Consider the following 26799-nt stretch of genomic DNA (forward strand, 5'->3'; position numbering starts at 1 on the left):
CGTTTTTGGTTCTTTTGAACCGTTTGTGTGGTCTTGTCAAGATCCATACCAAACCCTGTGGATACATACAGCCCTGTATTTGACCGCCTGGTTACAAGTCACAACCGGGTTGTCCCTATGACCCCCAGAGAGATGTACCCTTATCAGAGCTGAGGGGCGTTGAGATCGTCCGAAGGGGCAAATTGCTGGTTCATTCAAGGGATTTCCTGGTGGGGAATCCAAACCCATTTCCTGAACTGCCTTGCTTACCCACAAATTCATCACACAGGCCGGGAGCGGGACAAAGGAGGCAGCAGAGGGCACCAAACACCGACAAGTCAATGTCCATTTTGGTTCCACTTGACACGGTCAAACCTTCGTCCGGCAATATTAAATAATGAATTTTAATATCCGATAAACGTAACACGTACACGTGAAATTATTTCCATCATTCCGCTCATTTCTCCACGCTTAGTTGCTGCTGTACTAGTCGCCATTTTAGGCGACTAGGCTGCGTTTGAACAAGGCTTCGTTTGGGAGTCCCAACATGGCCGCCGCCATACTTCCGGTCGAATCGAAATATTTATCCAATATGCTCTTCGGTTTTGAATTTAAATCACCGACGATGTGATACGTATGTTTTAAAGCGATTAATATCTCATCGAGAAGAAAAGACGACGGGACAAAAGAGGAGTAAAAAAAAAAAAGGAAGAAGACGTGACGTCAGAGAACGCGTGCTTTACACAAGTCCATGTTTGCGTTTTGATGTGAGGTCAGAGGTCGCGAAGGTGGTGTGGTTCTGGGACGCGCATGGCGGGTCAGCTGCTGGCTGCGGTCTTTCGACATGGGTGCGCACACAGCAGGTGAGTAAATAACACGGTACAAGGTGTTGTTGGTGACCGGGTTACCTGGTGGTCGTGGGCGAGAGGGACTGGGAGTGAGTAAGAGATCGGTTCAGCGCTTGTACACTTTTCCATGAACACGATGGCAGATGTACAAGAACAGGATTTGGGTTTGATAATATCTAACTCTCAAAAACCCTCATGTCATTGTCCGAAGCGACGAGATTAGGATCCATAACTCAAAAGGTGTGACTGTGACTGTGACTGAGCAAGCCTCGGACCTGGATCCATGGAATGGAGTCCATATTCTATCCAGATAATGCGATTATCATTTGATTTCCACCCGAACTATGATATGTTTACCATTCCCAACCGACTCCCTCCCCTCCAGGTTGAACTTTGTAACTAACTGTGTCTGAAACTTTTTTCATCCAAACTGTCCAAATCGAGTTTATTAATTAACACGAGTAATCGTGCACGTATAAAAGACTTGTTGACGACATACAGCAGATCGATTGTGACGTCACAATTTTGAAATTTTTTTTTTTTGTCTTGTTACCCTCGACTAAGGAGAGGGTATTGCATTTGGGTCTGTTGGGTTGCCGAAATAGGTGACCCTTATTGTCAGTAATTCTGTCTGTCTGTCTGTCTGTCTTTGTTTGGATGTTTGTTCGTTTGTCATCAGCATAATTGGTAGTAAACGTGGGCGGATTTTGACCAAACTTGGGTGGAAGGTACATCTTATGACCTAGTCCTTTGGAAATTGTGATGGTTGCTTGGGACGCTTTGGTTCCCTAGTAACAACCGAAAAACCTTCAAATCGGTACCGTTCACGTGAAATCGATTCCGAAAGCCATTATCCCACGTAGGGTTATGAAATTTGGCACGAATGATCTACAGGTGATGCTGTATCAAATATATTCCGTTTTTTTTGTGATATATGGAATAGTTTACCCGCAGCGCCCCCTACAATTAGGGTATGCGCGAAAATTGGCGAAAATAGAAGGCCCCCGAGCAACCAGGTGAGTGCATCGATACGAATGAAACTTTGCAGGTTCATGGTACTCAATGAGTACTACAACTTTGCCTCTGGACATATTGACCGATTTCGCTTCGGTCAGGGGTAAAAGGTCAATTCGGGGTAAATTCGCTTCGGTCAGGGGTAAAAGGTGCAAAAATCGAAATTCACACTAATCGTCTGGAATACATTGTGCACAAACGATCGAGCCGGATTTTCGATTTAGATCTTTGTTCACCCACAGCAACCCCTCGAACTTTGGGGATTTCCGATTTCAAACCACATTTTCGGTACTTTTCATTGAAATGGATACCGAGTAGTTATCAGTAGATGGAACTGGATGAGATTTGATATGCATCATCTTAAGGTGATTCCCTATCTGCTATATGACATCCATTTTGCTCTTTATCTTATAGTTTCCATGCTCTGCGGCCCATCGCCGCCTACTGGCTTGTCTGTCTGTTTGTCCGCACAGAACTTTTATGTTTTTCTCCGCAACCACTTGTCGGATTGAGACTATTTTCACCATCGGTGTGACTACTCTATGTAGAATGTTTGAATGATAATTATGACGTCATAGGTCATGTGGTGTGGCAGCCGTATGGGGAAAATGGAAAACTTTGGACCCCTGTATCTCTGAAACCGTACCAAGGGGAAAAAAATGAAACTTGGAACACGGCAAGCACTCCTCATACTGGCACAGAAATTTTTTTTTTTTTTTAATGACCATACCAGGTGCCCTCATTATGACATCATGATTGCATATGTACAACACCACATCTGATCAGTATGAACATTTTTGAGGGTGATCTCGCGATAAAATGGTCCATAGAAAAAAAAATTCATGACTTCATTGGTCACGTGATTCGGCAGCCATATTGTTTTTTTGTTTTTTTTTTAAACTTTCAAAAATCTCTGAAGTGGCTGAACAAATCGAGGCGAAACTTTATACATATGAATGCCTGTCCATGAGGAACAAAAGGTTCACACATTATATTGTTGGGGGGGGGGGGAAGCTACCTCGGATTCCCACTAGACTTTCCGGAATCGCAGGCCGTCGCACACGAATAACTTTGATGCGGCAGGTCGCTAATCGACCTTGAACGCTAATAACTCGACCACGTGATTTGGGGTCCTCCATCTAATAAATACCGTTTACCTAATGGTCACTTGATCCAATTACCAGGGGACACATCCTCGGTACGCTTTGTTCAAACCGGATCACCTTACCGGATCAGATGCAGCCGAGCGTAACTGCCTAAGGACGTACCGGCTAGAAAAACAGACCGTTGAGGGATAACGTCCCGGCTAGGCTAAGATACGAACCATGCTGGACCAATGAAGGAAAAGACGAAAATGAGCTGGGAACATTTATACACAAGCATTTATTTACAATCAAGCAAGGAAAGGTATGTGGCACAATGAATGGGGTTTATTATGATGTATAGCAGGGATAGCAAGGAATTTGTGGGGTGCGACAAAAGGGCAAGAAATTTACAAAAGCAGACTTATCCCGTTATCACTTCTACAATCTTAACTTATGCTATGACAGGCACCATCAAATACACACACACAAACCCGAGGAAGATTAGATAGCCAGAAAGAAAGAGAGCAGATGAGGATAAACGGCCTCGCAATACCTGGCACGGTCGGCTGACCAACGCAACCCAGTACGCTTTGGGGGAGGTAGGAGGGAGAAATACTGGTGTCAGGTGTGGGAGTGGGAGGTGTGGTGGAGTGCAATATGGGGGGTGCAGTATCGTGCTAGAGGAAAATGTGATTGTGAGTCGGTAAGGATGCTCTTTTGTGTGCCCAAAGGGGACGAGATGGAGGGGTGGAAAGAGAGAGAGGATAGAAGATGCGTGAGGAAAAAAAATCCCGAACATAGTCATGCATAGGTCTGCTAGTGTAGCGTGTACCTCCGTGGGATGCTCCGCTTGAGTGTTCCCACCTCAAGAGTTGGCGCGTTATCAACGGCTTAGTCACTTTGCCGGGGCTCGTGGCAACATGCGCTCCACACTGGTCCTCCAGAATAACCACATCTCAGTCACACACCAACCGCGAGTGGAGAGCCAGCACAGGGCAGAGGCAACGAGGAGCAGCCAATGCAGAACTGAGACGAGCAGAGAAGAAGGTGGCGAAGAAGAGAGCGAGCGGCTCCACGATCCACCTTTTATAGGCCCCGGGTGAAGGGTGGGGTGACGACCTGAAGCGATGCGCTGTGAACCGAATCCTGCTTCTCTATTGGGTCACAGCGGTCCTTGCCACGCCCTGCCAGGCTCCTGCGGCCGGAAGCGGTCTCATTCGCACATCCGGCGTGACAGAGCCGGTAGCTCCGTACTAAACTCCCGGATCGCTCGTCCCGCGACCCCTCCTCACCGCCTGTCTTGCCATGTTCTGGCGGCTGGACGAGGGTCGTATCAATCCCGCGTGCTCACCCGGGACATTCCCGGAAGGATGCGGTTGGTGCTATCAACATCTGTTGCTCGTCCCCGCATCACACGGTTCGAGTACAGCCTGAGTTACGTAGCAAGCCTCTGTTTAGTGGCGAATTGTATTGATACAGAGGTACGAGGAGGTGTGAGAATATTTTTCCTTTGTGCGGGAGGTGTTTGTGGTCGAAGTGGTGAGTTTTTGATGAGCGAGGGGTGAGCAAGGTTAGATGCTGTTGGAAATTGGCGTGCAGATTTGAATGAAATAATGGCAAGCCATGCGTGTGCTGTACAGTTTGTTGGTGTCGAGCCACGGGAGGCATCGCAGTGTGCTTGTTACTCATCACATTTTACATGGCGTGTGTTTGCTTGCTTGACTTGTACCATGGCTAAAAGGAAAGGGTTGGAATAGAAATCAGAATAGAAGATAGTGATCTAGTTATAGACCTAGCTATTAGACCCACTTCATCCCGTAAACCCACGAGACATGAGGGGAAGGTCTAACTGCACGAAGACTAACGAAATAACTGCCTGGGGATCACTATGTTGGGTGCCATTGCCTTGGAGGCATGCGGTTTTGTAGAACCGCAACAGTATCATAGGTCACATGGTTGGCAGCCACATTGGATTTACCCTAAAACCTACAAAAATGCACCACTCAAAAGAAGTCCTGGTGAGGGTCTGCAATCTCTGATTGCTCTCTTTCTTGTTTTCCTTTGTTTTACTATAAGTCAATGTTGGCCGACACCATGTGTCAATACAAAGAATGAACAGATTTGTTTTGTAAATCAAACGCATTGGTTGGTTATTATGTACCTCAGAGTTGGCTTTGTGCGAGCTGGCTATCATGTGGAGCTTGTTTGGCTGCTGCTGGTTGCATCATTTTCTGTGGGCACAGCTGTGCCGCTGATGCAGTTCCTCCTGTTACCAGTACACTGGTACTTATTTTGCCAACCTCAGGATGACAGGCTGATTGAACCCCACCTGGTGTTAATTCAATGCCTGATGGCTCAACCCCAAGATCCTGAGGTCTTAAGCTAGCCACCTCAACCTTTAAGCCAATATTAGGCAAGCTTTGTGCCAAAAGTTAGGCTTTTGTCAATACAGTGGCATGGTTATTGGTTCACGAGTCGGTAAGTGGCCACTATATTCGTTCTGGGTGTGTGTGTCTGTCTGTCTGTCTGTCTGTCTGTTCCGAGCATAGCTCCATGAGTTTTGATCCGATCCTGATAAAATTTTGGTGGGAGATTTACATCATGATCTAGTTGTGTTTTCCTGAGAATGGGCGTGGTGCGCCCATTACGGGCGGAGCCACGCCCAAAAAGTGTTTTTAGGGGATAGCCGATTTCAATTTGCATCTTCTCCGAGGGGGGTTGTCAAATCGGGCAGCGGTTTCGGTATTTGGTTAGCCCAATGGCACCTGCATAGCCCCACAGAGCTTGATTTTTCATTTTCGTCCCAAGGTCAAGGTCACGAACTTAGAAAATTGCGAATTTTCACATAAAAATCCATCTTCTCCTAGGGGGTTTGTCGAATCTGGCAGGGGTTTCGGTATTTGGTTAGCCCAATGGCACCTGCATAGCCCCACGGAGCTCAATTTTTCATTTTCGGCCCAAGGTCAAAAGGTCAAAAACTTAGAAAATTGCGAATTTTGACAAAAAATCATACGACCTCCCAAACTTTGAGAGCTAGGATGACAATTTTTTATGCATAATCTTGAGGTCATTCCCCACCTAAAGTCTTGAAACCATTTCGCTCAATCTCGAACACCTTGCTCGTGGCGCCCCCTTCAAGTTTGTTTTCACGCTAATTTCATCAAAGTATGGATAATCTGAGGAGTGCGAAATGCCATATAGAAAATATGACTTAATATTGTTCCTGGAATGCTCCAGAGGAAGTTTTGCACCAAAGGTCATAATCCTTGAACCTTGACCTTTAAAGTTCACAAAGGTCAAATTTTCAAAGTTGTGGGAATCGAACCGGGTTTTCGACCTTCTTCGACGAACTAACTCCAATAAGCTACAGCACATATCCTGTTTCCTTATTTTTATGTCTACAACATTGTTTTGTGACCTTTAAAGGTTATGCAAAGGTGAAATTTTTGAAGTTGTTGAACGAAACCGGGTTTTCGACATTTTGCAGCTAATAACCTGTCACTCGTACCACATCATGTTGATCATTTTTATAACTTGGTCAAAAATTATCACATTGTCTCATCCTTGACGTCTGAAACCATCTACATCATCAAATACCGCTCGTGAACCATTGTCGTCTTCAGACTTGTATATTATAATATTTAACGCTTTTCACGAGGAGATTTCTCAAGGTGCTTTACATGGAAAACTAGAACGGCACTCAGTAGAGCGCCTACTTCCACCAGTCTGAACAGTTTACGTTTTGTATTCCATTGATAGGCCGGACCTGTATCCGTACCTCAACCAAAACCAAATCGCCTTGTTATTGTCACCTACCCAATTCATCCACCAAGTTTAGTCTGAATCCATCCATAACTTTTTTGAAATATTGCGCTATACATATCTTTGTTTGGCCCTCTCTCAATGGTGAATAATCGCTTTGAAAAAAATTCTAGTATCCGGCTGTTCACCAAAGTCGAATCGATTTGTCCTTGTCACACATCGAACCTGTCCACCATATTTCATCTGAATCTGTCCAAAACTTTTTGAGATATCGTTTGTGCTCACGGACAGACAAAGAAAAAAAATGGACGAACAAACAGGAGTGAACGCAAAACCTCCATCCACCTTCGGTGGCGGAGGTAAAGGAAAAAGAATCTTAAACAAAGAATGAGGTAAAATGAAGAATATTCAAATCTTGTCTCGAGTCAGTCCCGTGTAATGAGGGAGGAGGAAGGTCTTTCTTTAGCGAAACGGACGAGTAACTTGATGCCTCGGGGTAACTGTGCTCGGTCTTAAGGTGTGGCAGGAAATCGTGGCAAGAAATTGACTTCTGTTGTACCCGAGAGGGCACTACTTAAAATGTACTTTTGGCAAAGGGATTTTGATGATTGAGGGCGTTGGAGTTGCTGAATCCAGAATCGTGTTCCCACGTTTGAATCGGCACCAGTTTTAACACACAGACTTCTGAATGCAGTATATTTAAATAGTGGGAAAAGTGCCAATTTTGGATTTTTCAAGGCATCGTCATAAACTATGTGGATGGCCGAGAAGGCTGAAAATTGGTACGTCCGTACATCCCAGTAGTCTAACCTTCGTTTAAAAACAAAAAATAGAAAACGTTTTGTCGACCAATTGAGACACTGATTGTTAAAAGTACACCAATTATTTTGTTATGGTGGCAAGCATATATGGACAATGAATCCAATGCTAACGAGTCTCCAAAATTAGGTAACGGCAGCTATACTCGTATAATATATTTCAACGCGACATGATAATTGTCAAAGATAATAAAAAAAATAATATTGTGAAGCGATGTGCAAAGCATTTTTGTGTTTGACTGCATAGGTAAACATTAACTGCATTTTCGACTTTACATATTATGGTGTGATAACTGTACACACAATGCCTTGCCACTGAACAAAGTTGTACAGCAGAAGTGCTAAATACAGTTAATCAATCAATCAATAGGTCTTGTAGAAATGGACCGATTGATTAATTGATTTGTCATGTCGTTTTAATGAAGCTTTAACGACTGTATTCATCCTCAGTCACTATCCTCCAGAACATTCTCAATAGATAATTCTTCAACTGTGATAATAGTATCGTGAAAGTCACAACAGCAACAAAGGTCAGAATGGAAGTGCTGACCTGACTGACCGCATGCAATAAATGAGTTGCATGATGGGAACAACGGTGGTTTTCACACTGGCTATTGCTTGCAGCCACAATGGATGTACTTTGACAGATCATCTGGGGCAGGATCAAAAGACGACGTCCAGTGTACCTCCATTTCATTGTTCGTCATAGTGCAGCCTTGCCCATTTGGACTCGGTGCATTGATCTGTTGCTGAAGAGGACGATGGATGGTTGCCTGGTAATTGGAACACTTTGAATGAAGCAGCAGCAGCATCTTTCATTGGTGAAAGACTTTGCTCTTTGTAAGCCTGAATGCAGAATATCTTGGCTCGCACATCGTCGATGTCTGCCACTTTGTGCCCGTACAGCTCGCATACAAATTTCTCGAGAGAATATTGTACACTGGCCAATAGCTCACAATTTTCACGAAGTTTGGTGAACTTCTGATGAGAAACACTATCGGCAACTACAGCAGACCCTCCCCGCTTGTGGGGTTATGTTCTTGAAAAACCCTGCGTTGGGCAAAACCACAATGCGCAAAGTGAAGACGTCATGGGAAAAGTAGGGTTGGGGAACCAACCCTGAAGTTTATCAACTTTTTTTGCTTAAATTAGTAAAAATGAAAAGCACTTTAATTCTTAAAATTGTACTTACTTTTGATGATGATGATGATGATGATGAAGATGAAGGGCGTTGGAGGTTATTGAAATGACGTCGACGTCCCTGGTTTAAGGTCGTCAGGGTCATCAGACTTTGTGAAGAAGAAGCTGATCTTTGTCTGCTTTGCCTTGTTCTGCATGTCCTTATTGACCTCCGTATACGTGCGACGTTTAATTGCTGCTGCCGATAAACCCTAAACAGGCTTATCCCAATTACCATGTGAGGACCACGACAACCCAAATTCACCTGAGACAAGGTATCCTTACTATAATTCATGGACCGGTGTTTGTTTGTTTGTCGCGCTACTCCTCCTACAATTCTGGTCCAATACATCCAAACTTGCTACAGAGGATTGGCAGAGCCCCAATTAATGTGTAGGGGTGTTTTTTTTTTAATCTTTGCCCATGGCCTTTGGGGGGTAGGGAGACAAATTCTCCATGTAAATGTGTATCGTGGAGTGCCTCCTCCGGGTGGGGGAGGGTATTACAATTCTCCACCATTTACAGTACAGTATTCTTATCCCCACATTTTCCAGTGCAGTGAAGTGTCTTGAATTGTAAGCAGTCGGGATGTTTTTACTTCATGCACGTTACTGGGTTTTTTTTTGGTTTTGCCTATACACCGCCCAAGTGAAGGTATGCGTCAGTAGAACATGTTGCATTGCTTGGAACAAGATCACTCTTAGGATGGGTACACTGCTAATGGTTAATAATGTGCATGTGTGTGTCTCCTCCATAACACCAAAACCATGAAACCTAGTGGGCCAAAACTTTGCATGCATACCAGTGGACCACCAAAGGAGTGCATGAACGAAAATTGGGTGTTTGGGTAAATTTAAACACCCCTTTTAAAGATAATTTAGGACGTGCTAATCGTAAAAGAAAGAAAGCCCAACAAAGATGGCGGTGTGTATTACCTGTCTGCCAGCACTCAGACTTTGGTGATGTTAAAAGTCCTCTGGTGTCCTTCCTGAAGGGTAGGCGAGTTATCGCCAGTACTTTGAACAAATTACAAATTCCTGCACTGACTGCTGGGAAAACAATGGAAAAACAGGCGAGGCATCTCGCGGAGTGGCCGAACCGAGGCGAGGCACCTCGCGGAGTGGCCGAACCGAGGCGAGGCACCCCGCGGAGTGGCCGAACCGAGGCGAGGCACCCCGCGGAGTGGCCGAACCGAGGCGAGGCACCCCGCGGAGTGGCCGAACCGAGGCGAGGGACCCCGCGGAGTGGCCGAACCGAGGCGAGGGACCCCGCGGAGTGGCCGAACCGAGGCGAGGCACCCCGCGGAGTGGCCGAACCGAGGCGAGGGACCCCGCGGAGTGGCCGAACCGAGGCGAGGGACCCCGCGGAGTGGCCGAACCGAGGCGAGGGACCCCGCGGAGTGGCCGAACCGAGGCGAGGGACCCCGCGGAGTGGCCGAACCGAGGCGAGGGACCCCGCGGAGTGGCCGAACCGAGGCGAGGGACCCCGCGGAGTGGCCGAACCGAGGCGAGGGACCCCGCGGAGTGGCCGAACCGAGGCGAGGGACCCCGCGGAGTGGCCGAACCGAGGCGAGGCACCCCGCGGAGTGGCCGAACCGAGGCGAGGCACCCCGCGGAGTGGCCGAACCGAGGCGAGGCACCCCGCGGAGTGGCCGAACCGAGGCGAGGAACCCCGCGGAGTGGCCGAACCGAGGCGAGGAACCCCGCGGAGTGGCCGAACCGAGGCGAGGCACCCCGCGGAGTGGCCGAACCGAGGCGAGGGACCCCGCGGAGTGGCCGAACCGAGGCGAGGCACCCCGCGGAGTGGCCGAACCGAGGCGAGGCACCCCGCGGAGTGGCCGAACCGAGGCGAGGGACCCCGCGGAGTGGCCGAACCGAGGCGAGGCACCCCGCGGAGTGGCCGAACCGAGGCGAGGGACCCCGCGGAGTGGCCGAACCGAGGCGAGGGACCCCGCGGAGTGGCCGAACCGAGGCGAGGGACCCCGCGGAGTGGCCGAACCGAGGCGAGGGACCCCGCGGAGTGGCCGAACCGAGGCGAGGGACCCCGCGGAGTGGCCGAACCGAGGCACCCCGCGGAGTGGCCGAACCGAGGCACCCCGCGGAGTGGCCGAACCGAGGCACCCCGCGGAGTGGCCGAACCGAGGCACCCCGCGGAGTGGCCGAACCGAGGCACCCCGCGGAGTGGCCGAACCGAGGCACCCCGCGGAGTGGCCGAACCGAGGCGAGGCACCCCGCGGAGTGGCCGAACCGAGGCGAGGCACCCCGCGGAGTGGCCGAACCGAGGCGAGGCACCCCGCGGAGTGGCCGAACCGAGGCGAGGCACCCCGCGGAGTGGCCGAACCGAGGCACCCCGCGGAGTGGCCGAACCGAGGCACCCCGCGGAGTGGCCGAGGCGAGGCACCCCGCGGAGTGGCCGAGGCGAGGCACCCCGCGGAGTGGCCGAGGCGAGGCACCCCGCGGAGTGGCCGAGGCGAGGCACCCCGCGGAGTGGCCGAGGCGAGGCACCCCGCGGAGTGGCCGAGGCGAGGCACCCCGCGGAGTGGCCGAGGCGAGGCACCCCGCGGAGTGGCCGAACCGAGGCGAGGCACCCCGCGGAGTGGCCGAACCGAGGCGAGGCACCCCGCGGAGTGGCCGAACCGAGGCGAGGGACCCCGCGGAGTGGCCGCACCGAGGCGAGGCACCCCGCGGAGTGGCCGCACCGAGGCGAGGCACCCCGCGGAGTGGCCGCACCGAGGCGAGGCACCCCGCGGAGTGGCCGCACCGAGGCGAGGCACCCCGCGGAGTGGCCGAACCGAGGAGAGGCACCCCGCGGAGTGGCCGAACCGAGGAGAGGCACCCCGCGGAGTGGCCGAACCGAGGCGAGGCACCCCGCGGAGTGGCCGAACCGAGGCGAGGGACCCCGCGGAGTGGCCGAACCGAGGCGAGGGACCCCGCGGAGTGGCCGAACCGAGGCGAGGGACCCCGCGGAGTGGCCGAACCGAGGCGAGGCACCCCGCGGAGTGGCCGAACCGAGGCGAGGCACCCGGCGGAGTGGCCGAACCGAGGCGAGGCACCCGGCGGAGTGGCCGAACCGAGGCGAGGAACCCCGCGGAGTGGCCGAACCGAGGCGAGGCACCCCACGGAGTGGCCGAACCGAGGCGAGGGACCCCGCGGAGTGGCCGAACCGAGGCGAGGCACCCCGCGGAGTGGCCGAACCGAGGCGAGGGACCCCGCGGAGTGGCCGAACCGAGGCGAGGGACCCCGCGGAGTGGCCGAACCGAGGCGAGGCACCCCGCGGAGTGGCCGAACCGAGGCGAGGAACCCCGCGGAGTGGCCGAACCGAGGCGAGGAACCCCGCGGAGTGGCCGAACCGAGGCGAGGAACCCCGCGGAGTGGCCGAACCGAGGCGAGGCACCCCGCGGAGTGGCCGAACCGAGGCGAGGCACCCCGCGGAGTGGCCGAGGCGAGGCACCCCGCGGAGTGGCCGAACCGAGGCGAGGCACCCCGCGGAGTGGCCGAACCGAGGCGAGGCACCCCGCGGAGTGGCCGAGGCGAGGCACCCCGCGGAGTGGCCGAGGCGAGGCACCCCGCGGAGTGGCCGAGGCGAGGCACCCCGCGGAGTGGCCGAGGCGAGGCACCCCGCGGAGTGGCCGAGGAGAGGCACCCCGCGGAGTGGCCGAGGCGAGGCACCCCGCGGAGTGGCCGAACCGAACTGAGGCACCCCGCGGAGTGGCCGAACCGAACTGAGGCACCCCGCGGAGTGGCCGAACCGAACTGAGGCACCCCGCGGAGTGGCCGAACCGAACTGAGGCACCCCGCGGAGTGGCCGAATTGAGGCGAGGCGAGGAACCACACAAACATTGCAAACTTCGTATTGCATCGCTGGTTGTTTCAAGAGGAATAAACTAAGTTTCTGCAGTTGTGATTCATAGTCTATTCTAGTTACATCAAAATGATGTGTGAAATGCTCTGATGTTCAGGAACGAATAAAATGTAAAAGTCGTTAATTGTCTTCAATGATGTTACTGCTGTGTTCCAGTTTCATTGCCAATCTCTTCCAGGTTCACACACGTCACCGCATCAACACTTTTCACAAGTTAACGCTGCATCATATTTCTCTCCTTGATAACTGGTCAATGAACAATTTGCATTTTGAGGTCACAGACAAACCACAATTGGCAGCATTAAACGAAGAAGACGAGGCCACAAGTGTATTGCTCCGATAGTTTGGTTTGGAGCCGGAAAACCTTTGCTCGGGAGTGACAAAAGGCTGTCAAAAGGACATCGTGGACAGGATCAATTTCACCTTTAGTGAACTTTGTCAACAGCTTTATCTGCCTGGCTTTTCTTTTAGGTGCCTTCCTCGTGCTTCGGGGACCTTGCAACTTCGAACATTCTTTGAGCAGAAAGTTGAGGCACGGACAGATACCCACACAAACCTGCTGTCCAAAAAAGAAACGAGCAGCTTGTACAAGCTTCAGTGTGAGCAACTGCACCCGGCACCAAGCCACCATGAAAGACATTTTGAGTAGAATGTATGAAATTAAATGTGTATAACATACTCCAAATGGCAACCTTTAGCCACTGGAGGATGATTCGAATGACGTCCATAGACGTGGGATGACAAAGGGAGCTTTGGATGAGATTGAGAATTGCATTGCACGCACAACTGAAGCTCCGATTTTGAAGCCTGGTGTCTGCTTTAAACGGAATTACCTTTTTGTTTTGCAGTTCACAATGTGAAGCCCGACTGCATGGATGCATATAATGACCTCTCGTGAGTTCAACAAAACGGCCGTTTTTTTGTATTGCATCGTAGACAAGATGGTCAAAATCACCATCTTGTCTACAAATGCACATCATGAAGGGCCAACTGGACATTGCAGAATGTGTGACACCCCCTCCTTCCTTCTGCATCCCTTACATCCCCGCCTCCTTCCCTTATCAACCACCTGTCCTCCCATTTGTTCTCCTCCCATTTGTTCTCCTCCCATCTGGGATTTCTGATGTGGGGCCTGCTGCTGATGGAAGTACTGAGTTTAAGGGGTGCGCCAAATGATTGAGTAATACTCGGCTGATGATTTTTTTTTTTGTCAGCCTTTTAAATGCGTGATAAATGATATTGTCTGCATCTCATCTTGCATCAGAGCGAACATCCAAAACAAGCTCCATCGCAGTCCCGATTACCCATGCGAGCTTGTGGGCAGCTGGAACACGTGGTATGGGGAACAAGACCAAGCTGGTATGGTTTATATGGTGCGCTGCTACACTAGACCACTTCATCACTCCTCTTGCAGGAGTGATATTCATCTGTTATTTCCTCTGTCCAGTGCATTTGTGGAGGTACATTGGAGGTTATCCTGCACTCACCGAAGTCATGGAGAAATTGAAGCAAAGCAAGGTACGTTTGTGGTCATGAGGGTGGGTTTTTTTTTTCATACATCATCTTTACAGAGCATTGGTGCTGCCAACACAGTTTCCTGGAAATTGTTTTACCGAGTGGTTTGCCATTGCCTTCCCAGCATTGTTTGTCTGTGCTCTATCCTTTGAAATGCTGAGCAACTCTATCCTATTAAAATGCTGATGGAAAATGCACATCAAGCAAGGGAGCAACATGTACTATTTTTAAAGTCTTTGGTATGACTCGGCCAGGGTTTGAACCGCTGACCTCCCAGACTCAGAGCGGATACTCCAGCCATTGCACCACCAAGTCTGGTCATGAGGATGCTATGTTGTAAATATCTTCTTCTTCTTCTTCTTTCGGCTGCTCCCGTTAGGGATCGCCACAGCGGATCGTCCGTATGATCCGCATAGTGATTTGGCACATGTTTTACGCCGGATGCCCTTCCTGACGCAACCCTGGTCGTCGCCTCTTACGAAACAGGGATATGGTACACCTATTTTAACCGGGGTATACACCGGCCCAGTCTACTGGTACTCATTTCGCCGACCTCGGAAGGATGACAGGCTGAGTCAACCCCCTGGTGTATTAATTCAGTGGCTCAACGGGGCTTGAACTCAGGACCTCTTGGATCCCAAGCCGCTGCCCTAACCACTGCGCCAACACCAGGCTGCTATGTTGTAAATATGACCTCAAATTGTGCAATTTCGTTCAAACTACTCATTGGTGCTTTGAGATCAATTTGGCTTTTCACTTTGGTGACGATTGTCGAGTGTTGCTTGCAGGTACCAATATAACAATCAGCCCCTCAGCAGTGATGAGAAACCAGTGCTATTCCAAGGGCTACAAGTCGAGCCCTCAAACAACTCCAAGACCCTTTATGGCAATTGTGAGCCAAAATGATGCATTTCAAACTTATATGCTCTATATTACGTTGTATTAACATGAAAAACATAATCAGGGATTTAACACCGTGACAGAAGAAAACTGAGTTATAAATATACGACATTACTTACATATAGCCTGGTGTTGACTTGATGGTTAAGGTGGTGGGCTTGGGATCCTCAGGTCCGGAGTTCAAATCATGCTTGGCCGTTGGATTAATACCAGGTGGGGTTGACTCAGCCTGTCATCCTTCCGAGGTCGGCAAAATGAGTACCAGCTTGCTGGGATGATTGAGCCATTCGAGTAGCCTGTGTCGGAGTGCCGACCCGTCCAGGATTGTGCCCAATAGCTCAGGAGACTGCTTCGGCAGCACCGACGCTCTGTATAGAGTATGGTCTGGATGGATTACTTACATGAGACTATTGGGAGTGAGGCAGGTGTGGGCACACACAACTCACCAAAAAGGTGTCCATCTGTTGCATTTGTTGTTTTAATGCTTCACATCAGACAAAATGTCGTCTATTCACTTGTATAACATCAAACCAAAAAAAAAACAACAGCTTTGCAATGCAAAGGGAGACAACATGGCCTGGAAAGGGCAGGGGCCATAGTTGGGGAATTCCCTGTTTGTTCATCTGATTGATGTCTTCTTCCAGTGCACACACGTGAACGAGTTCCTCTTCAAAGTTTTCCTCAAGATCAAGCCTCCACTAAATGTTAAAATCCCACACAACTAGAACACCTAAACTCCAACCCCAACTTCAGCAACCACTTTGGCAACACACCCAATTTGTATGATCGTGTGAGAATTGAATGAGTTTTCTGAGCGGTGAAACAAAAGAATCTTCACGGCAATTATGAACCACTGGCACAGTAACCACCCTGCAGGCGATCTTGTTCCAAGCATGCAACACTTTCTTCTGATGCATACCTTTATTTGGGTGGTGGATAGGCAACTATGCCTGGTGTTGGTTTAATGGTTTGGGTGGTGGGCTTGGGATTCTAGGATCCTGAGTTCAAATCCCGCTCGGCTGTTGAATTAATACCAGGTGGGATTGACTGTGCCTGTCATTCTTCCGAGGTCAGCAAAATGAGTGCCAGCATTCTGGTATCCTGTGTCAGAGTGGTGACCCGTCCAGGATTGTACCCAATAGCGAAGGAGACTGCTTAAGCAGCACTAACGCTCTGCAGAGAGTCTGGTCCCAATGGATGGATAGGTAACTGACAGCTGTGTATGCAAAAACAAACAAACCCGGGTTACGTACATGAAGCAAAAACACTCACTGTACAGGAAAACGTGGGGACAGGAATACTGTACTGTAAATGGTGGAGACTTGTAATACCCTCCCCCACCTGGAGGTGGCGCTACATGATACACATTTACATGGAGAATTTGCATCCTTCCCTCCCTCCCCCTCCCTCCCACCAAGACTTAAAGGAGTTGCATGACAAACAAATACACACACAAATACTGGTCCATGAATTATAGTAAGGATTACCTCTTTGAGATTCACGGCCTCCATCCAGACAGAGGAGCAGCACCATATCCAAAATGGCCAAGACCGAAACCAATAGCGAGACTGAACCATTTGAGAAAAAGAAAGACACGTCCATCCTTGTACAAAATTTTGCACAATATCCCATCAATTTGTCTTGGAAGAGGCAAACCCTGTTCTCACTTGTCCCATTTTTATTCCTTTGTACATAGAAACTCGCACTGATTTTTAGTTTTTTCTGTTTAATGGACACGGTCCCATATCACGACTGTTATTTATTCCAATTTTCACACTTTATGCAGAGGCCATGCCATAGAGCAAGTCTCCCCTCCATCCCCCTCTCCCATCTTTTTTTGTTTAATAACAAATTCATAGAAATGAAGTTTAACAAGGAAGAAAACATTTAACTTTGCTGCCTTGATTTTGGTAACTGAACATGTGCAAAGTTATTTTGGTTTCTTTTGTATACCTTGTCGAGGCTCGTATGATAGCAAACACACGATGCACAGCAAGGGGGGCATGAGACAAGAGGGGCAGGAGTGGGAAGGACAAAACAGTGGGGAACAGAGACATTAGGAGATCTGTGGAAGGGAGAGGGATGGGGCGGGGAACACGGGGTATACAAGATGGACATTACAGGGACGTTCAGGAAGGAAAGTAGGGAATTTGAAGGAGGTGGGTGTGGGGTGGATTAACGGGGGTAGAAAAGGTTAACTTTCCATAAAACTGTTCATGAATCTACACATCTTTGTTTGAACATTTTCTACCTCATTATCCATTTGCATGTAACTTGTCTAGGAGTATGCCACATTCCGCAAAGAACGGAGCCACCTGCTGCAGTCGCGTAAGAATCAGCTGCTCATGGAGTTCAGCTTTTGGAATGAACCAAAGCCCAGAACTGGTCCCAATATTTACGAGCTGCGCAGCTACCAGCTCAGGGTGGGTCCTGCGGGTCATGTTGGCGGAACTCTATAGACAATTTGTGCGTTGTGCCACCGAGCACTCAAACCTAAATTGCTCATGCAGTTTCATTTTGTTTTGCAGCCTGGCACGATGATCGAATGGGGTAATAACTGGTGAGTAATTGTTTTTGCACACAATTTGGGAACATTCCTGGGACAATTCGAGAAATGGAATCCATTGTCCAGTTCGTTTATTCGAGTGCGAACGTGTTGCACTCTGCTTTGAGCGAGCAACTTCCAAAGCAAAGCATCACATCCCGGATCATGGCATCTAACTTGTAGGTTGTTACTTGCATTGCAGAGACTCGTGTTTCTAAAATCTGCTGGAGCTGTAAATCGCTCTCCTGGATTTTTGTTGCCAATATTGCTGTCCTGCATATTTTTATGAGTGATTGCATTTGTTAAAGTAAACCGTATGGTGCAAACACAGCAAGTAGATCATGTCATCGCTTCTACCTCTTTCAGAAAATTATGCACATTCTCTACCTCTGCGGGAAAATTCGTTTGCAAAAAGTACCCACAATAAAAATAGCTGACTGCTTGTGCAACACACAAGTCGAAAAAAGAGGGGTTTCTGTTCCAATACTTGCAAGCTTTCAGTGGTGAATGTGACCAAGATACATGATCTTAAGTTTTTCAAAACACAAGACTACACAGTTACACAAATACATTCTAAGGTGCACGATCAATAATGCTCATCGACAAAAAAACCAAAAAACACGAGCGCATTGATGCACGAGCATTGTTCACTTGTCCCTGCATTGCTCACTTCCTGTGTCTGGTCCAGTATCTTCTTAGATGTGTTTATATATCACTGGATGCATTGGCCTTGTGGGCCCAGTTTAGCAGACAACTTCCATTGTTTGATCAATAGTGGTGAAACCCCACCAGTAATAGTGGGGCAGATAACAGCAATTTTTGAGAGGAATCGTGCAAATGATGATACAGGCATCAAATTTGGCACATTTGTTCTCCAGGGGATTCTAATCAAATCTGCCTGATTGGCCATTTGAAAATCCAAATTTTGAAAAATTCAAAAAAAAAAAAAATTCAAAAAAAATTAAGATCAGGACTCAATGTTGGATGCTGGCTGAGATTGGTAAATGTTTCAGAAACGTTATCAAAGACGTTCCAAGTCTGCCATGCAGTTTTCTTCCCTTTACCGCGGAAGGCAGACACGACGTCACATCCAGTGAACGCATGGAAGTATGGGATCCCTCTCGCTTTCTCAGGCTCTATTGCAGAAACTACCTCATGGACTGGAATCCATCATGCCTTGGCTCCTTGGCCAAAGGCAATCCACATGTTCTCAAAACCTAGTTCCTGTAAGGATGGCAGTACAGATATTGCTATGACTTGTACGTCCGTGTCATTAGCCTTCATGATAATGGACTTGCTACCATCCGTTGTTGCATCCCTGGCGTGTACAAATCTTCGAGTGTCAGCTTCTTCATGACAACATGGAGACACAGCATCCAGTGACTTCCTTGTATTGATAATGGCATCTTCTCCTTTTGTGACTGACTGTGCTTGTCGTCTGTGCTTCACACATCTTTTCCGCAAGTAAGTGAAACAGCTCAGTCTTGTTGCTGTCATCTCGAAGAAAGCTTCTCCAGTTACTTGGGGTCTTACTGGTTCCTGTCACTCTTCTTCTGATTCCTTGCCCCCTTTTCGGCCTTGCCTCGGACTTCAGACTTGACTTCTTGTACACATCAAACACTACGTCCACCCTCTCGTACCTGGCACCATAGGATTCCACCTTTGGGATGAGGTTTTTAGCATAGTCATCAAATATCTTTGAAGTGCGTGGAGGTAGGGCATTGATAAGTGCTGAGCCATCAATGATGACTGTATCTCCCCTTGGTTCTCTGTCTGGGATGTTCACTTGCGCTTCAAGAATTTCAGCCAACTGTGACTTCAAATTTTTTTGAAGTTTTTTTTTTTTTTTTTTTTCTTCAAATTTTTCAAAATTTGGATTTTCAAATGGCCAATCAGGCAGATTTGATCAGAAAGCCCTGCAGAACAGAAATGCCAAAATTGATGCTTGTATCATAATTTGGACGATTTTGCTACTATCTACTACACTATAAACTACAAATGGCATTTGAAGGATGAGAAGTACCCACTTTCAGGGGGTCATAAAGCACCCCGAAGAGGAACAGACCTAAACAGTATTTTTTCAGTCAGTAATCACCATATCGATTTGAAATTAACCATTTAATAAGGCCTTGTAATCAAAAAGACCTTGGGTTTTGTGGATTACAATCCATTTCTAGAGAGTATTAGCAGCTACAGTTGGCACAGCAGTCAGCTTGATTTTTGGCTTCACTTCATCTCAATGTGATTTGAACACAAAACAAACTTTACGATCAAGAGGAAGAAGAGCTAATCACACCTTGTTTCTCATTGCAATGGGAGGTTTGCAGTGGTGTGCATCAGTCGGCCTGATCACGTGACTTCTTTTGTTTCCATTTTCTGGATGTTCAAACATCCCGTGCACATTTTTTATTTAATGGGATAACCTTTTACGTTTTATATTTTCCTGATGGGATAAAGTCTACCATGTCTACCATGCTTTTTGTCGAAGTTAATTCATGAATCCACTGAGTTTTATATTTGATTATTCATAGCACATTACTGAGGAAAAGTCTGAATAGACCCCAAAACGAGCTGTACCTATTCCACCAGGGCGAGGGCCATTCGCTTTCGGCAAGAGAACGATGAAGCAGTCGGTGGGTTTTTCTCCCAGATCGGGGACTTGTACATGGTCCATCACTTATGGGGTAAGTAATGCTCACCATATTAACGGTGATATTACGATTGCTGATTTCACTAATCAAATGGTATATTACCTTTCAACTTTCCTAAATCTTTCCTGTTAACTCATACAATTGGTATTGGTTATCTGAGGTGCCAGCAATTTGAAAAAGTGTTAAAATGGCATCGCCAATTGAATTCTCCCACCGTGAATCCTGGCAGCATACACAGACCTGCAGTTCCGAGCGGACACACGGAATGCCGCGTGGGAGAAACGTGGCTGGGACCAGAACGTGTATTACACAGGTAAGAGATAAGCCAAGGGATCACTTAATCCAACCCTCCCCCAGAAGAGCTCGCTCTTCACCAAAATCGAATCAATTCCTCCTTGGCACACACCCAACCTGTCTACCAAGTTCCATCCAAATCCTTCTATAATTGAAATATTCTATTCACAAACATGGGTTAAAACAACCTCCCTGTACCGTCGGTGGTGGAGTAATAAAATAAAAGTTTGAAAGGCTGTAGAAATGCTTTTTTTTTTCAGAAGTTTACCATCATTTGTGCAGTCTTTGACATCATCTCATTTAACAAGTTGAATTCGTTATTCATGCCTGTTGTTTGTGTCCTTATGCCATCCCTAAAATAGTAAGTTTCCTGTTTGGAATGATTTTCAATTTTGTTTCGCTGCCAGACAGGCAGAGTAAAAAAAAAACAAAAAAAAACATTACTCTGTATGCATGCGCTCGGGACGAGATTCTGCAAATTTTCCAAATTCAGAGCCAAAGTACTGCTAAGCTGCAGGTTTGTGTTCTACAGTGTTCAAAATGTAAGATTCAATTGAAATCAAGTTGTTCCTCAATCATAGACTGACATCTGTAGACAGACAAAGGACCAATTGCTTCACACGTGGGGTAAAAATGCTAAATACAGTCGGTATCTTTATATCCAGAGTAAATTAATAATTTCTAATACGAATTATACTCTGCAGTCCATTTCCATCAACACCACGTTGTGTTTTTGTATTGGATCAGCCATATTGCTTGTCCCAAAATCACAAGTGGACCAACACTGAGGAAGTGTACGTGTTTGTGTGCAGTGCCTCTCGTGCAAGAAATGCAGTCACGAATCATGATTCCACGTCCAATCTCCCCTCTCCAGTGAACGAGGTCTTAATATTTCACCAAGTCGTGGGTGTATGGGGGAGGGAGAAGAGAGGAACACTTTCGTCATGATCAGTGTTCATTTTAACTACTGTTGTATAATCACTGCTGCTTTCATTCGTTGCATACTGTTCCCTTTGAAGTACAAACCAAAAAGTGCAGAAAGTACATTGAACATGTTTTGCTGAAAATCAGAAGTGATTTGATAATGAGAGCATAAAGGAAAATGTTATTTGCCTTTGTGTATAATTAAATATTGTGCAGTTCTTTCCAGGTTCAAACAGATAATATGAAGGAAGTGGTGGCCTAGTGGTTAAAAATATTGGATTGAATCCTTGAGGCTGTGGGTTCAACTCCAGCTGAAGGCAGCAGCACTATTGTAGATTTGAATTGTCAGTTCCTGAAAACTGAACTTATTGCAGCAGTGTTGCCATGTCACTATCCATTTGGTGCTTGAAACCCTGATGGCTCATTTCATGACCGTCAAACAGAAAACATTTTTCCTGCCCCTTGTTCAGTCCACACTTAATGATTGGCCGTTTCATTGCTTGATGGTACTAAATTGCAACAGATAATTGAATATATGACAACCCCCACCCACCCCCTGGCCCTGCTCAACAAAAAAAAGGTAAACTACTAAATTTATTGATAATTTGTCAGTTTGTCATTTACCATAATGTTTTAATTGGCTACTGCAATCCTATAACATCAAGAACGAGAGAGTTCATAAAATACGATACCCTACAGTTTAACTTAAATCTTAAGAGTGGTTTGAACAGTCGTGAACAAAAAAAATCTGCAAGTTTGGTGCGATTGAAGTAGTTGAAAAGCAGTCCCGAACACCACCCCATTGAACCTTTATTTAAATTTAGTTCTTGAAAGTATTACGACAGACAATTTGTGTCCTACAGTGTTCAAATACTGTTGGACCCTGACATTTGTGGGGGATATGTTCCTGAAAAATGCTACAATTATCAAGGCATTGGTTCCATGGGGAAAAAGGGAGATAGGTTGCCAGTAATTCGTCATTCATTAAGGAAAATAAAAAATCCCATGAAAAAAAAAAAAAACATGAATGCACCCAACGAAAACCATGAATATGAGAAGCACTGGGCCACGAATGCAAAAGCAGGTCAGAAAAAAACACATCGTCAAGGTACCATATATTGAACGGTGAATACGTGGGGTCCACGAATGTCGGGGTCCAACAGAAAAGTTAAAATGAAGATTGTAAAAGTTGCATAAATAAATTAATTGTATCCAAGTGTTGAGGTGTGTTTAGTTACCAAACAGCGAGGTAGCACTTGCCAAGCCAGCCATTCCTTATCAAAGGTTTTGAATGGAGCGCTTGCTTGAGTGCACAGGCCACTTGGCGAGTGCTCTTCAGGAACCTTGGTAACTGAACACACTTCTACAAAACCGGAGGCTCTTGGAAGTTTTATGAAGGCGATTTGTGTAATACAGTGTTCAAATATATAATTCAATTTAAATAGGTTTAAAGGAGCCTGGTGTTGGCGCAGTGGTTAGGGCAGCGGCTTGGGATCCAAAAGGTCCTGAGTTCAAGCCCTGCTGTGCCACTGAATTAATACACCAGGGGGTTGACTCAGCCTGTCATCCTTCTGAGGTTGGCGAAATGAGTACCAGTATACTGGGCCGGTGTATACCCCGGTTAAAATAGGTGTACCATATCCCTGTGTTGTAAGAGGCGACCAGGGTTGCATCAGGAAGGGCATCCGGCATAAAACATGTGCCAAATCACTATGTGGATCATACGGATGATCCACTGTGGCGACCCCTAACGGGAGCAGCCGAAAGAAGAAGAAGAAGAAGAATTTAAATAGGTTTAAAGGGGTACAAATTTTTTTTTAATGGATTTTACTGCCATTTTACCCAGCGTCGATTACTTTTTTATGTTTTCACCAAGGGCTACAGCGAGGGGTTCCAGGACAGATGGTATCCCTGCCCCATAAAGGGCACGATTGACCACATTGTTTCAAGATGAATGTCTAAAAGATCGACCAGCACAGAAACGGCATGACAGACCATAGTGTCCAAGTATATCCATCATTCTGCTGCATCAACATTTATGCAGCTCAGACTGGTGCTTCAACTCGAAGTGCAACCGCAACCGGCAAAGACTTGGGGGTCAAGCTGTGTTCACTAAGAAGGACCAGGGACTGCGGGAAGCCACATCCGACTTTCCTTAGCGGCTGTGGCCAAAACACGGGCTCTTAGTGACCTGATTAAAATAAAATGGGCGATACCAGGCCAAGGGGGCCTGGTTCTTGAAGATGTCACGGAGAAGTTTACCAAGAGCATCGGCGACGGAGACGAGCACCCTTGGGTACTTTAAGGAAATACCCTAAAATTAAGACATGTCAATAAGTTGGTGGAAAAGTCCATTGGTTGGGCTGGAAGAGCCAACGGGGCAGGGGGCTTTGGTGCAATTCCAAGGCAGGCAGGACATAGCCAATTGGTCATCAGCACTGACACCGACAGTTCAACACACAAACAGTGGTAATAAGAATTACATAACCAGCACTGAATGGAATGCTTCCTCGTGTTGATGAGCTTACATTTGGAGCATGGAGGAGTAATGGCCAAGACGGCCATCCCGGTGGCCACCAAACACGTCATTGTCATTGCCGGAAACAGTAGCACCACCAGTGGCCACCGAGCCCCCATAGATATCAACACTGGCTTCAGTGGCCGCCGGCCACCCATCGTTGTAATCGCCTGCGCCGGCACCACTTACAATGGCTGCTGAAAACCGGACACGGCTTAGTTTTGTATTGGGCTCTGCATCACATAATCCTGCTGCTGCTGTACGCTGTAATAATTGGATTAAGGCACGTCCAAGGAGCCACCTTATTCCGATACACCTTCTGTGAGCTTAGAGGATTTGGGTGTCTATCATCAAATGTTTTAAAGCTTTGCTCAAGGCCAACTCATCCGCTGAGGGGAGGGGGACGGGTGGGGGTTCACACGGCCATGATGCTCGACACAAAGTCATCCCATTAGCCCACCGTGAAACAGGAAGTTCGCGCGGCCATATCACTCTGCTCAAGCCCATCCTGCTTGACCATTGGAGGAAGCAGAGGATGCACAGCCATATTAATTAAAGTTTGGTATTGCAGTGTCCCAGGGGTGCCGCAGACCTCCCTCACGGCACCAGTGACCCTGATAAAACTATTTGACGGCCGCCCTTCCTGCATTAAACCTGGTGTTGGCTTAGGGGTTACGGTGGCTGGCTTGGGATCTTCGGGTCCTGAGTTTGAACCCCGTTGTCCACTAAATTAACACCAGGTGGGGTTGACTCAGCTTGTCATCCTTCTGAGGTCAGTGAAATGATTACCAGTGTACTGCTATAATGGTTGTATTGGCGCTGTTCCATGCCTGCAACTACAGTGTGGTAATGGTCATCGTGATGAAGCAGCACTTGGAAGAAATGAATATGCAGGAAGGAGGCCTCTCGGGGTTGGTGTCATTCACTACGTCGTTCAGCCGCCCCTCGACACGGGGGACTCTTGCACATAATTATCTTTAAACCTTTTGAGCTCCGTAATGTCAGGTGAAAGTCCACAAGGGTTTTCGGATGAACTTGGGAAGAGGCCCTTGATCCGGGCTCTGGTGAGTGGCCATGTTGTGACGTCAAAAAGACCGAAACCACTGCCAGTCTTGTTTTATAGATATTATCAATTCAACGGCACCAAGATTTATCATAAGAATCAATTTTTTTTTTGTATGCCAAGTCGAGGCTCCTGTAAGAGCAAATACACAATCAACAAGGCAGGAGATAAGAGGGGTGGGAGAGGGAAGCACAAAATCGTGGGGAACAGAGACAATAGGAGATCTGTGGAAGGGAGACGGATGGAGTAGGGTACACGGGGTAAAGAAAATGGTAAAACAGGGACTTTCAGGAAGGAAAACAGAATTTGAAGGAGGTGGCTTTGGGATGGATTAACTGGGGGGGGGAGAAAAGATCGAGGATTTGGATGGGTTGAGGAGTTTATTCCAAAGGAGGGAAAAAAAAAGAGGAATGAAAGAGTGAAGGTGAGCAGCGATTCGTGATTTTGGTAGTTTTACCAGAAGGGGGTTGTTGGCGGACCTTGAGCGCCCTGCGGAAATATGGTGGGGACAAATCGTAGACACAGCAGGGGGGAGGGGTGGAGAGGAGACGTTAGCAGACAGAAAGACCACCGCCCTGCCTGCGGTGAGAGGCCCAAAGTCAGCCTCATCGTGGGAGATGCCAATGATCCAAAATGCTTTGGTTTCCACAGCGTGAAGCCGATAAGGTGGGAGGCAGGAGCACCAGCCCAGAGGGGAGAGCAGTACTCCATCAGGCTGCAGATGAAAGCTTTGTAGGTGGTCAGGAGCTCAGGTGGGCCGAGGAAGGACTTTGCACGACGGAGGATTCCCAGTCCGGATTGAAGATTGTGGAAGGATTTGTCCGGATTGAAAGACATGTTCCACGCGTTGGACCAGTTTGTGATTTTACCCAGATCTGCAGTGAGCGAAGAAGATGACAGATGATACGACAGAGGGTGGAGTCATCAGCAAAGATATAAAGAGGACTTTCCAGAGAGTTGGAGAGATCATTGATGAAAACCAGAAAAAAAACAGGCCCCAGAACGCTCCCTTGAGGAACTCCAGCCTGGACAGGAAGAGGGGATAAAAGAACTCCATTTAGGGCCACACGTTGACTGCTACAGGAGAAAAAGTCTGCGAGCCATGAGTGGAGATGGCCTTGGATACCATAGGAAGAGTTTGGTGAGCAGGGCAGGGTGCCAGACAGTGTCAAAAGCATGCGATATGTCTAGGGATATGGCTCTGATTTCATGTCTGGCATTGAGGACCTCCATCCATTGTTGGGAGAGCAGAAACAGCATACCCAGGGTAGAGTGACCTGGTCTCAAACCAAATTGATGATCGGAAATCAAGCCATTGGAGAAGAGGAAGGATTTAATGTCTGAAGCAATGATGGATTCCATAACCTTGCTGATGATTGGGAGAATGCTGATTAGTCTGTAGTTGCAGGGATCTGTTTTTGCACCTTTTTACGCAGGGCAGTAATGTTTGCTGATTTCCAAGCAGATGGCAGATGACCTTGAGCAAATGAGAGGGTAAATCGAACAGAGGATGAGCAAGCACAGAGGAAGAGGTTTTTCGGACACGTGGGCTAATGCTGTCTGGAGCGGTTGAAACTGAGAAAACTACGAAGAGCTGAAGTTGAAAAGTTGAAGATTACGAAGAAAACCTTCAAGATTTTGTCTTTTGCACCATCTGGGGCCAGAGTTCAAGGTAATCTATATATTCCATATGCAAGGATAAAAATGGAGGTGAAAAAAATTAAGAAAATGAAGAGTAAGATGAAGGGGGAGTATAGAGCAGAGGTTCACCCTTCCCCTTCCCCCTCTCCCCCCCCCACTCTTTTTTTCCAAAATTAATATTTTTTGAAGCATGCATGGAAGG

At 47.7% G+C, this 26799-nt stretch overlaps 1 protein-coding gene across 1 annotated transcript; it reads left to right on the forward strand.

The window, feature by feature from the left end:
* The first annotated feature begins 677 nt into the window (after window positions 1–677).
* LOC147028467 (protein NipSnap homolog 1-like) lies at window positions 678–21594 on the forward strand. The gene is made up of 10 exons (XM_085878886.1): window positions 678–842; window positions 13018–13145; window positions 13395–13440; window positions 13811–13905; window positions 13994–14064; window positions 17244–17384; window positions 17490–17521; window positions 20096–20190; window positions 20387–20470; window positions 21264–21594. The coding sequence occupies exons 1-10, from the start codon at window positions 790–792 to the stop codon at window positions 21326–21328; spliced, it is 810 nt and encodes a 269-aa protein (XP_085735012.1). The 5' UTR covers window positions 678–789; the 3' UTR covers window positions 21329–21594.
* The last annotated feature ends 5205 nt before the right edge of the window (window positions 21595–26799 follow it).

Source organism: Eptatretus burgeri, chromosome 4, assembly GCF_056783735.1.
Source record: "Eptatretus burgeri isolate ZD-2024b chromosome 4, Ebu_testis_v1, whole genome shotgun sequence".
Lineage (NCBI taxonomy): Eukaryota > Metazoa > Chordata > Myxini > Myxiniformes > Myxinidae > Eptatretus > Eptatretus burgeri.

Excerpts from the sequence above, each read along its gene's own strand:
- LOC147028467 (XM_085878886.1), top strand. The coding sequence starts at position 790 with ATGGCGGGTCAGCTGCTGGCTGCGGTCTTTCGACATGGGTGCGCACAC. Across the intron at positions 13,146-13,394 it reads CAGCTTGTACAAGCTTCAGT|TTCACAATGTGAAGCCCGAC; the intron begins GTGAGCAACTGC and ends TTTGTTTTGCAG. Across the intron at positions 17,522-20,095 it reads ATCGAATGGGGTAATAACTG|GGCGAGGGCCATTCGCTTTC; the intron begins GTGAGTAATTGT and ends CTATTCCACCAG.